The 12,768-nt window shown below is 49.6% G+C and overlaps 1 protein-coding gene across 2 annotated transcripts in view; it reads left to right on the top strand.

Moving 5' to 3' along the window:
• The window catches only part of ZNF697 (zinc finger protein 697), a 35,023-nt gene extending 22,255 nt beyond the window's left edge, over positions 1-12,768 (top strand). For both annotated transcript variants that reach the window (XM_055402792.2, XM_055402791.2), the window contains 2 exons: positions 5,937-6,217; positions 8,055-12,768. In XM_055402792.2, coding sequence (XP_055258767.1) covers positions 5,974-6,217; positions 8,055-9,463 — 1,653 coding nt within the window. In that variant the 5' untranslated portion in view covers positions 5,937-5,973 and the 3' untranslated portion in view covers positions 9,464-12,768. The remainder of the gene's footprint in view (positions 1-5,936; positions 6,218-8,054) is intronic.

Here is a 12,768-nt window from a genome sequence, read left to right as displayed (position 1 = left end):
GGGTTGGGGGGTGGGGAGCTGCAGGTGGACCCGCTCCTGGGGTGAGGGGCGTCTGTCCTCTTCCCTGGGAGTAGGAGTGCGATGGCAAGGCGACTGAAGAGGCCTGACAATACCTCGGAGCCCTGTCACCTGGAGCTCAGCTAGCGAGTGTAAGTTCTTGTCACATGGAAAACTGGGTGACCCTCGGTGCTCACCCCACAGAATTACTCAAATGAGAGGGATGCCCTCAAGTGCAGGGTCAGCAAGGCGACTGAAGAGGCCTGACAATACCTCGGAGCCCTGTCACCTGGAGCTCAGCTAGCGAGTGTAAGTTCTTGTCACATGGAAAACTGGGTGACCCTCGGTGCTCACCCCACAGAATTACTCAAATGAGAGGGATGCCCTCAAGTGCAGGGTCAGCTCCATTGATGGTCCCAATGGAAGACATCTGGCCACGGGGAGCTGTGAGCACCACCCTCTACCACTCCCATCCCCACCAGCAGGTGGGGGGGCTCGCGGTTCCCTGCACAAGGCCCCAGAAAAGGCGAGTCAATGGCTCATCCATAAGAAGGTGGGGGAGAGGTGTGTGCTTGTTGGCTTCCACCTCTTGGCAGGAAGGCAGGTTGAATCCATAAAGTGGTGAGGCTTCTGCTGTTGGAAAGGAATGGCTTTTGCCTTTCTAGAGGTCCAGAGAGGGGCTACTGGGAGAAGGTGCCAACAATAAACTCAGGCAGGTTGAATTCTAATTCTGGTCCAGCTGCTGGCTTCACTTCCCCTTCTTCCACTTCATTCTCTCCCACCCTCCCTCCCTCCTTCCACCATACTTGATCACATTTACTTCCACTCTGTGGCAGTATCTTCAGACTGATCTTTCAGATGGGGTTGAGTTTGTCTGGAAGGCACTCGAGCCTAGTGACTTTACAGAGTTAGAAACATTACTCTATTTTGAGATGTGGGGAGGGTGTGGGTTGGGAAGAAAGGAACATGAACATATTGCAAATTCTGAAAACTAGGATCTGAGCAGTCTTGGCAAAGTTGGTTGATCCCACCCTGAAGTGATCTGACCCTGGAGAAGGTTTCTGTGGTGGTGCTGGTGGGTGCTGAGGGAGCTAACAGCTTGCGGTGGGAGCCAAGGAAACAAGCCGGGGCTGGAAATGTCTAAGGAAACTGACAATGGTGCCTCCCTGGATTCACGCTCTTTTCTTGTCACATGACTTTGAGAAGAGGATTCAGGCACATTCAAACCCAATCTCCTCATTGAACAGAAGTCAAGAGGGGCAAATACTTAGAGTCATATAGCACAGTGTCTGTGGTGGCCAAAACTAAGGCTCTTCCTTCTAGTTCAGTGATTAGAACCAGATGGTGCAAGTGGTAAAGAACTTGCCTGCCAGTGCAAGAGGTATAAGAGATGCAGGTTCGATCCTTGGTTCAGGAGGATCCCCTGGATGAGGGCATGGCAGCTCACTCCAGTATTCCTGCCTGGAGAATCCCTTGGACAGAGGAGCCTGGTGGGCAACAGTCCATGGGGCCGCAAAGAGTTGGACACGACTGAGTGACTAACATTTTCAGTTTCCTCCTGAAGGTGAAATTCACGCCCTGCTTCATTAAGTTGTTGTTAAGATTGAATGATGTTAAGTCCAAGAGACGTGACCAAGAGACATTTAACATTTTAATAAGTAATCTTCTGATTTTCCTCTCTGAACCTGTGTAAACATATTAACAATATGTATGCTAGTGTGCATATCCTAATAAACGGGATTATTTTTAAACTAGCTAGTTTTCATCTAATAATACATTGCGACTGCCCTTCCTTACTTCTAAATAGCCTTCTCTGTTACTTGATAGCTGCCTAGAACCCTGTGATATGATGGATGGAGCTGAATCCATATTCTGGTTTTGCACTAACAATGCATTTTTAAACAAATTGGAGTAGATGTTGTACCATGAATGTATCTCTCGAGGTGACAGAAGCTTCCCACTCTTCTCAGAACATAACCTAATCCTCCCTCCCCTGGAGTGAATAAGGATCTGGATATCCCTTTGGGAGCTCAGAGCCTCCTTAACTCTGAGTAGGGCAGCATTATGAAATTTCATACACCGGCCCTAAATGGGGAACTCAGACTCTGCCTGTCCTCCTGTCTCCCCACTTAAATCTAAAAAAAAGTTTATTTAGTGTCTCTGGTGTGAACTGTCTCTTGGTTCCCAAGAAATCACAATCAGAAAGTCCACTGTTCCAGTTTTGCTCTCTGGTATGTTCTCTCAGAAGGCGCTCTGTCCTTCTTAAAAGGCTTAGAGATAAAACCCTAAGATTTCCTGCTTCCCAAGGTAGACCCTTAAGCCCTGCCCTTCATGGTGCAGAGCAGCAGTCATTTCTGTACCATTCTGGGTACCATACTCTGCCATTTTAGTTTTATGAGTTTCTGGTGATGCTCATTCTTATTTGATTCCTTTGCTTTATGGATATAAAATTCTTGCTAGTCTCAGGTTGGCAGAAATCATAGATTAGGTTCCCTTTAAGTTCCCCCCACTTCTGTTGCTTTTGCTTTTTGTCACTAGCAAACCAGTAGGTCACAAACCTTCCTCTTACCTCTCACCCCCCGCCTTCAGGGTATATTACATATGCTGACTCAAGGGGTATAGCCGTCTATTATTATAGAGACTGAGCTCCAGGAGACAAGAAAGTGATGGGTAGACATGATTTAGGGTCAAGAGTCCCTCGAGGGATAGACCTCTTAAATAGTTTATGGCTTTAAAGGGATTTTCTCCTATGGCCTAATCCTGCGTTTGGGACCTGGCATTGTAACCAGTTACACATTCTAAAGGGACTCCGCTGTGTTTCAGGATACTGCTGAGTGACCGTCCTCAGTCCCAGATATTTTCCTGTGATGTTTAAGAGAAAGGCTTGATTTTTCCCTCTAATTGAGGAGTATATCATCAACTCTAGATGGTACTGCTTGTAAAGAACCCACCAATGCAGGAGACATAAGAGACATGGGTTCCATCCCTGGGTCAGGAAGATCCCCTGGAGGAGGGCATGGCAACCCACTCCAGAATTTTTCCCTGGAGATTCCCAGGGACAGAGGAGCCTAATGGGCTACAGTCCATGGAGTCACAAAGAGTCGGACACGACTGAAGCAACTTGGCACACACTTAGCACACATATCATCAACTCTGAGGATAGATATAATGTGTTCTTTAGGGCCATGAGCCCGTCAAAATTAAGGAGGGGCTGCGGTGTCTCTGAGGTCTGTTGAAATGGCATCAGGACTTAGAAGAAGACTGCGAATTCCACATCTGGACTACTCCGAATATCATGTTCCAGTATTTTCCAAAGTGCTTTTTTAATGTTTCCTGCTGACACCCTCCCTAAGAGAAAGGTTAAGTAGCATTACCCTCCTTGCACCCATGAGGACACTGAAACAATAAGAGGTTTCCTGACTTGCCTTGGGCTCTGGGGGAAGGCTGGCCCCGCTGGAATGGCAGCTGCCTGTAACTCCTGCTTTCCATGCCCAAGAGTCTGGTTGCAGAGCCTGGGCTGCCTCTGGGAAGCCCCCTCAGCAGAAGCAGGCAGGAAAAGCCAAAGTAGGGGCATCTTACTCAACCATAATTTTTTTCCAAAGATTTTTTTTGATGTGAACCATTTTTAAACTCTTTTGTTGAATTTGTCACAATATTGCTTCCGCTTTATGTTTTGGTTTTTTGCCTGCGAGGCAGGTGGGATTCTAGCTCCCTGACCAGGGATTGAACCCACCCCCACACCCCCCAACACTGGAAGGCAAAGTCTTAACCACTGGGCCACCAGGGAAGTCCCACTGCTCAGCCATATTCTTGCAAGTCCTGTTTGGGGACTGCTGAGGCAGAGAAAGAGCTGGACACTTCAAAGTCAGTCCAAGATCTTTGACCTATAAACTGTTTTGTGCCTTGAGCTAAGCTGTAAGAGTGATAGATGGCAGGGGTCAATTATTTTTGGCTCAAGTGCTCAGACTTGGCAGGGTGCCCTATACATTTGATATATAAACCGGACATCTACAAAAAGGTTTAGGAATCTGATGTCATCTTCTCTCTACAGCTCACATGATGGCCTGTTCTGTAGAGGGGCTCTGTAGACGGTGCATTCTAGAAGCTCCACCTCATGCTTTAAAGTAAAGAGAATCAATTGAAAAGGAGGCTGGTCTGGGTGGCAGAGGAACAGTGTCAACTCATGAGGCCACAAACCAACTCTCACTGGACTACAGTTCAATCCACTTCCATCCATGAAGTGGATGGGTTTCCCTGGTGGCTCAGACAGTAAAGAATCTGCCTATAATTCAGGAGACCTGAGTTTGATCCCTGGGTCGGGAAGATCCCCTGGAGAAGGGAGTATTCTTGCCTGGAGAATTCCATGAACATAGGAGCCTGGCAGTCTACAGTCCATTGGGTCACACAGAGTCGAACACGACTGAGTGACTAACACTTCACTTTCATGGATTATTCTACTAAAATGGCTTTAATGATGGGGTAACAGTGGATTCCTATTTTACAGATGAGAAACCTGAAGCTCAAAAAGGGGACTGCACAAGCCTGAGGCTAACCTGTAAACAGTACCATTCTGGGAACCATAGCTTTCTGTTTTAGTTTTGCCAGTCGTGCCAGGGGATGTTCCTCTTAAGGTCGATCTACAATTAAAGTGCACAAATAAGGCAAAATATGTAATCAGGTTCTAGAGATGGCTTCTAATACAGAGGGTCCCTGCGTCCCCTCCACCTGTCCCCAGGAGACCTACTAACGCTTGAACTTCTTGGACTGCTGCTCGCAGGAAGCAGCAGGTCCTTTCTGCAGAGCCAGGTGCTGCTGCTGGCAGTGACGCAGTCTTAGATGAGGAGTCAAGATACTGATGCTTCTGTTATTCTTATGTCTTTACTGTACTTTTCCTCTGGTTCCTTCAAGGCCCCCTCCTAATTAGCTAAAATCCTCACAAAGACTGTTGTGGGTTTCAGGAGGTCAAGATGCCCCCCGCCACCCAGTTTTACTGAGATATAATTGACAAATAAAAATAGTGTATGTTTAGAGAAGGGAAAGCTTTAACAAGAAGAAACAACTCATGGAACTTTGAGGCAGCATGATTAGTTTAATCCCCAATTTCTGCCAATCTGGCTGAGACGGCAAAGAATCTGCCTGCAGTGCAGGAGACCTGGGTTTGATCCCTGGGTCAGGAAGATCCCCTGGAGAAGGCTGAGCGACTATCACTAACGCCAGCAAGAAAAATTTTTTTTCAGTAAAGAAATCAAATAAGTGTCACCAGAAACTCTAAAACTAAGATGGCAGGATATGGTACCCAGAATGGTACTGCTTACAAGTTTGCCTTAGGCTTGTGGGGTCCTCCTTTTGAGCTTCAAGTTTTCTCATCTGTAAAATGGGAATACCACTGTTACCCCACTGTTAAAGCTATAGAGCCATGCTAATAGAATAATCCACTTCATGAAAGTGTTAGTCACTCAGTTCTGTCTGACTCTCTGCGACTCCATGGACTGTAGCCCGCCAGGCTCCTTTGTTCATGGAATTCTCTAAGCAAGAATACTGGAGTGGATAGCCATTCCCTTCTCTGGTCAGGGTATCTTCCTGACCCAGAGACTGAATTCGAGTCTCCTGGATTGCAGACATATTTTTTACTGTCTGAGCCACCAGGGAAACCCATCCATTTCATAGATGGAAGAGGATCGACTGTAATCTGGTGACAGTTGGTATGTGGCCCCATGAGTTACCACTGTTCCTCTGCCACCTAGATCAGCCTCCGTTTCAATTGATTCTATTTACTTTAAAGCATGAAATGGAGCCTCTAGGATCTGCCATCTAGGGCATGGAACTCTATACATTTTATTGGACTGTGCCATCAATTTTCATGGCAATCAAAGCCAGACCTGGTGAGGGGATGAGGCCAGACCCACGTGATCTTGATCTGTTTGTTTTGTCTGGAGCAGGTATCCCTGGTCACCTCCTTCATCCTGTTCTTCCTGGATGGAACAAGAAGACAACCAGGGTGTGTGTGAAGCCCAGGACTCAGAAGACAAGGGCATGGGCTCTGACTTTGAGAACTGTGAAGACAGGGAAGGGGACCCAGATGAAAGAGGAATGGGCTCTAACCCACAGGATGCAGACAAGAGAGAAGGCCACCTGAAGTGGGAGATGGGCTCCAACCCACAGGATGAAGTTCCAAGAGGACACTCAGAGGAGCGGGAACTGATGTCTAACACGTGCACAGGTGAGGAAAGAGCTGGGGAATTTCCGTGGAAGTTACCGCGTTCACATTCTTTTCTGGCTCCTTCAGAGTGATAATCAGGGGCAGCATTCTTAGGAGGCGGCTTTCTAGCTGCTGCTGCTCCTAAGTCGCTTCAGTTGTGTCCAATTCTGCGCGACCCCATAGACGGCAGCCCAGCAGGCTCCCCCATCCCTGCGATTCTCCAGGCAAGAACACAGGAGTGGGTTGCCATTTCCTCCTCCAATGCATGAAAGTGAAAAGTGAAAGTGAAGTTGCTCAGTCGTGTCCAACTCTTAGCAACCCCATGGACTGCAGCCCACCAGGCTCATCTGTCAGAGACCATTAAGCAGATTCTGTACCGCCTTACGGCATCTTCCCAGGTGGCTCAGTGGTAAAGAATCTGCCTGCCAATGCAGGAAATGCAAAGAGACACAGGTTAGATCCCTGGATCGGGAAGATGCCCTGGAGCAGGAAAATGGCAACCCACTCCAGTATTCTTGCCTGAGAAATCCCATGGACAGAGGAACCTGGCGGACTAAAGTCCATGGGGTCACAAAGAGTCGGGCATGACCGAGCGATGGCACACACACCGTCTTAAGTCTGAGGAACATCTCTTTTCTTTGGTCTGGTCTGGGGAGGAGCTGTAGCTAGTAAACAAGGGTGCAGAGTGGTAAACTCAGTGGTGTGCACTTTATAATACAAAATACTGCTATACAGTGATACTTGTAACAGCACAAGAAGGCATACAGGTAAGACTGGGTCCTGCCCTCCTGGGGTTGCTGGAGAGTTACATGAACTGCTTAGCACAGATCCAGATGTTTACAGTTACAGTCATCATCCCTGCTTGCAGATAAATAAACCCAATGGTAGGAGACCTGCCTGGGGTCACATGGCTAATACCCAAAGTGCCCAAGGGCTCTCCTAAATCTTTGCTGTTCTTCATCTAAAAAGAGTAAATACTGGGCCTCCATCCACTTCCTTGGTTCCATCTTTGGGCTTTTGTTGCTTGATCTTGCTCATGCCCTGGGGACTGAAATGAGCTGAAATACCTTACGATCAGGATCCTGAGGTTACAGTTCTTCCTCAGGACACCTCCCAGACCCCCTGTGCCCTCCCCTGCAGTGCACAGAATGGTCTTTCATATGTCTGGGGATAAGCAACCAGAGGCAGATAGATGTGTGTTCTGGATCAGCCTCCAGGCTGGACTCACCCGCTAGCTCCAGATCCTGCACTCACCTCCCCTTTTCCCTACTCCCCACCCAACACCGCCCCCCTCCACCGCACGCAGAGTAAAGCTCTTAAGTTGGGATGTGTTTGGTTTGTTGTTCCACCTTAAGCTGTTGCAGACTGACCAATGATACTATAAAACAGACCAGTGAGTTAGGCCAGGTGGGCTCTTCTTGTGGTTGGCCAGAGTGGCCTTGTCTTTTGAGGCTAGGGCCTTGAAAGGGATTGGTGACTCGCAGAGTAGAGCAGATCTCTTCTGAGATCACAGAAAGTCCCACCTGGCCCAGAGTTTACCATCTCAAGCGCGCCGCCAGGCCTTCAGGCAGCCACGCTGAGCAGAGCCCCAGGTCCAGTGGGTGGGGCCTAGGCCCAGAGACAGCTGCCTGAAGAACTGGAGGGGCAAGGGGCAGGTGAGCACTCTCGCTTTAAGCCATCCCCGAGTCTCCAGGTGGGAAGGAGGCTGGAATTGGGGGTTGAGTGGGCAGGGACATTGGAGAGACATGTTAAGAGGTCCCGGGGGAGGAGATTACCCTGTGGCCCATACTCTTATTGAGACAGGCTTCCTCTGGAGTGCCAAGCGTAGTCATCCCCATGGCCGCCTTTTCTGTTGCAGAGGGGCTGCTGAGCGAGGAAGACGGGGTTGCAGGCCGCGAGGAAGAGGATGACCAATCTGGCGTAGCTGAGATGGCCATGTTCCCAGGGCTCTCTGAGTCCGACAGCATTTCCCGGAGCCCCCAGGAAGAGGAGGAAGAGGAGAGCGCAGGGGAGAACCGGCTAGAGGAGGGAGAGGAGCAGCCGCCCCCTGCCGTGCTTCCCTGGAGGCGGCACCTCTCCCTGGGGAGTCGGCACCGGGGCGACAAGCCTGCCCACCGCCGCTTCCGCCGCCTCCACCACCCCATGTCCATGGACCTCGGGGAGCTCGACAGCCTGATGGCCAGCATCATGGACGCGCCCACCATCTGCCCCGACTGCGGGGAGAGCTTCAGCCCTGGCGCCGCCTTCCTGCAGCACCAGCGCATCCACCGCCTGGCCGAGGCCGCCGCGGCCGCCAGCCTGGAGCCCTTCGGCTTCGCGGGCGAGTGCGAGGCGGTGGCGGGGATGATGGGCGTGGGCGGGGGCTTCGGGGCAGGGCCCGCGCTGGCCCGGCCCCCGCGCGAGAAGCCCTTCCGCTGCGGGGAGTGCGGCAAGGGCTTCAGCCGCAACACCTACCTGACCAACCACCTGCGGCTGCACACGGGCGAGCGGCCCAACCTGTGCGCCGACTGCGGCAAGAGCTTCAGCTGGCGCGCCGACCTGCTCAAGCACCGGCGGCTGCACACGGGCGAGAAGCCCTACCCGTGCCCCGAGTGCGGCGAGGCCTTCAGCCTCAGCTCGCACCTGCTGAGCCACCGGCGCGCGCACGCCGCAGCCAGCGGCGCGGGGCCGGCGGCGCTGCGGCCTTTCGCCTGCGGGGAGTGCGGCAAGGGCTTCGTGCGCCGCTCGCACCTGGCCAACCACCAGCGCATCCACACCGGCGAGAAGCCCCACGGCTGCGGCGAGTGCGGCAAGCGCTTCAGCTGGCGCTCGGACCTGGTGAAGCACCAGCGCGTGCACACGGGCGAGAAGCCCTACATGTGCTCCGAGTGCGGGGAGACCTTCAGCGTCAGCTCGCACCTCTTCACGCACAAGCGCACGCACTCGGGCGAGCGGCCCTACGTGTGCCGCGAGTGCGGCAAGGGCTTCGGGCGCAACTCGCACCTGGTGAACCACCTGCGAGTGCACACGGGCGAGAAGCCCTTCCGCTGCGGCCAGTGCGAGAAGCGCTTCAGCGACTTCTCCACGCTCACGCAGCACCAGCGCACGCACACGGGCGAGAAGCCCTACACGTGCATCGAGTGCGGCAAGAGCTTCATCCAGAGCTCGCACCTTATCCGCCACCGCCGCATCCACACGGGCAACAAGCCGCACAAGTGCGCGGGCTGTGGCAAGGGCTTCCGCTACAAGACGCACCTGGCGCAGCATCAGAAGCTGCACCTGTGTTAGGGCTGGGCCCCACGGAGGCTGCCCGGGGCGGGGGGTGGGAAATCACGTGGGGACTAGGTGTCCTGGGGACAGACCCTATAGAAAGAAACGGGGCAGGGGGGCGGGAGGCACAATCTGAGAATGACTGGGGAGCCTTTTAGGTGTTAGGAGTCCCGAAGGGGTGGGTTGAATAAGAGTTGTTCTTTGGCTGGTGCTGTAAATTTTGCCTGCCTCCCCCCTAACCGTGAAATGTTTGGGAGACGTGCTTGAGCATGCTGATTTCATCAAATGCACGCTCTAGGGAGTGAAGGGTGTGTGCAGGAGCAGGCATTTTGAGGACTTTTAGGAAGAGGAGATAGTGGGGTGGGGAGGGTACAGGATGGCAGGCAACACAGTAGGTTGGGCCGTGGTGGCCTCTGGGAAGCAGGGAGAGGGTGTGGATGGAGCGAGAGTGATGGGATAAAATCAAAGGCAGGTGTGAATAATTCTATCCTGGCTTCACCAGGTATTAAGGCACTGTTTGCCCTGTTCCCCCCACTTCAGCTGCAGTCCCACTATAATAGAGGAACTTTGTCAGCCCTACAGGAGTGGATATTTTGTGTATTCTTCCCTTCCTTTCTCTGAGCCACAGTTAGCTGCTATTTTGAGGCGTCCAGGGGAAACTGGGCAGAATTCTCAGCTACACACCCTCATTTCCAGGGCAGAATCTCTGAGGTTTATAATTCGTTCGTAACTGGTTTTCAGATCAGGGAGCTCTTGGTGCTGCTCCTGGTTCTTCGCTACTTTAAAGTAAGCTAGCTTCATGCTGGCTTAGGGTGGTCTATGTGGATGACCAGACCCCCGCCCCTGGTGTCAGGTGTGTTCCGGGCCCAGTGTTCTTTCAGGTCTCATCTGTGGTCTTTAAGTGCTGGGAAATGGAACAATCCCAGCCATGTGTGACTTTTCCTTTCCCAGGTCCGCTTGATGCTTGTTTCAAGTGAAACTCGGGCCATCACCGGTTGCCCTGGTGACCTGCTGCAAAAGTCAGTTTGCTCAGAGTTTTGCCGGCCTTCTGTGAGAAATCCAGGAAACCACGATGTTCCCGTGTTGGGCCGCAAGGCTCCCTTGTCTCATTTGTATCTGTGTGCCCCTCCCCCTCCGCGGTGACTGGGGAGCTATTCCAACTCCCGCCTCCACCCATATGGTTATGGGCTCTGGTCTGAGCAGGAATGTCTCTTCTTCACAGGGAGGCACAGTAGAAAGCTCAAGACTTAACACAAGGAGGGCACAAGCAGGGAGAGGTATAAATGCAAAATTGCCAAATAGCACAAGCAATGAATGTTGTCTGGTGGTTCTATAAATGCCAAAATAGCACTTTTGTATTTGTAAAGTGCTTTATGCTTTTGGATGACTGTTAGTTGTTTCTCACGTCTTTGTGAGGTAGGACAGTATTATGACCCCTGTCTTAGGGAAGGCTAGGGGACAGGAGTGCGACAGGCGGTTCTGAAGAGAGGCAGACAGCAGTGTGGATAGGTGGGTCTGACCAATTGTGCTCTCCAGTTCAGCTGCTAGGAAGGCTAACCTGTCGTGATTTATATAATAAGGACACTGAAAATTCTTATGCTTGATGGAAAAACTTAAGGCTAGTCTAGAAGGGCCAAAGATGTCCTTGTTGACAAAGCTGGTCTTTGTCATGTAATTAGAGTGTCCTGGATATGTTCCATTTCTAGTCGGGGCTATAGATGACTCTTGTACAGACTTCAGTTACCTATGCTAAAAATCCCTCCCTTAGGTTAGCCTTTAGAAGGTAGAGTTGTGGAAAGCGGTTTTGTTTTCTTTATTAGTGATTGTTACCCTCTACTTTTCATGAACGCATCTTCACAAACTGTTGGACACACTTGACAAGAAAAAAAAAATCCACAAGATTGTTTTTTTGTCGTTTTAGCAAACGTTCTATGGATGCTGGTAAGTTATACTTGGTCAGTTGTATTTTAGCAAAGAACTTCTTTGGGGGTTGTAGGAAAGCATGTTTTTGCCATCATAACACTTAAAAAAAAATCCCTGAGAAATCTGGGTTTGTATAATGCCTGTTGATCTTACTCTCTAAATTGGTTTATGTTATTCAGAAACGCAAGTAGATTTTTAAACTATAGATAGTTTTGGAAGATACTAATTCCTTTTTATTTTGGTTGAGAGTAATCTGAGCAAAGCAAGTATCCATTATTTATTCTGACTCTTGAAGTCTGAATACGAAGTGTGTAAGACTCACATGAAAATAATATAGCCAATTTTGTAGGTAATCTTATTCCTTTTTTTTTTTTTTAATGCATATCTACCTCTTCCAGCTGTTTTAAGTTCTCTCAAGTCTGTGCCTATGAAATCTCATCCAACTTTTGGTTATTCATGAGTTTATGATCCACATTCTGGGTCACTTGGTCTTCTGCTGACATTTTCATACTATTGCAGTCTCATCTGCAGCCGCTCTCGAGCATGGGTTCAATGGGAAGAGGAGACTGAAACTAATGTTCAATAATTTACTGGCAGCGGGAATCTTTGGATGTCACCGACCTCCTCTGTTCTTTCTATTACCGTAGATAAGAAAGCCAGCTACTACTTCAGGATCCCTTCTATGAGTGCATCCCTTAGCAAAAGAAAACAGTCCAGCCACCAACATCCTACTCATGGTACATCCAAGATATGATTTCATTTTCCTTACGATTCTTCAGGGAACATAGCTGCATTAAGTGAGGTTAAATGCATTCAGGAAGTTCTTATATTTAGTCCTAGAAAATTAGTATTTCTAAAGCAAACCCTGGTAACTGTGGTTCACCCTTAAAAATGTTCATCTGAAAACTCCTACCAACTCATTCATGATGGTGGAGGCAAATGTATCATTTGTTTCCTGGGGAGCTGGGTCAAGTGCAGGCTGCACTTTTCTGTGAACAGAGAACAGGTTTAAATAGGTTAAATGGCTTGATTAAATATTGAGCTCTGAGTTGGAAGGAGAAAAGTTAACCCCCTGAGCCATGTGGCCTCTTTAAGATCCTGAGGCTATACATATGTGAAAAAGTACAAATTAAGAACCTGTGTTCATAGACAATCGGAACTGTGTTTCTGAGGTTTGTGCACATTTTCCTTCACTGTAATGTTATTTTGCAACTGTTTGTTATAATAGTGAATAATTTAATGATTTAAAAGTAACAGGTTTTGTGTGAGTGTGTGCTTGTGTATGTGAGAATTGCCTTATTTTCAGGTTGTTTTATTTAAATGATGGTTCCTTGGACAGCATTCTGGTGTTCAGCAACCAATATGGAATATTTGTCATTAAATCCAGATCAGTCTTTTAC

This window comes from Moschus berezovskii, chromosome 4, assembly GCF_049115385.1.
Source record: "Moschus berezovskii isolate FMDL1 chromosome 4, NW_MosBer_1.0, whole genome shotgun sequence".
Classification (NCBI taxonomy): Eukaryota; Metazoa; Chordata; class Mammalia; order Artiodactyla; family Moschidae; genus Moschus; species Moschus berezovskii.
This window is presented reverse-complemented; position numbering and strand designations above follow the sequence as displayed.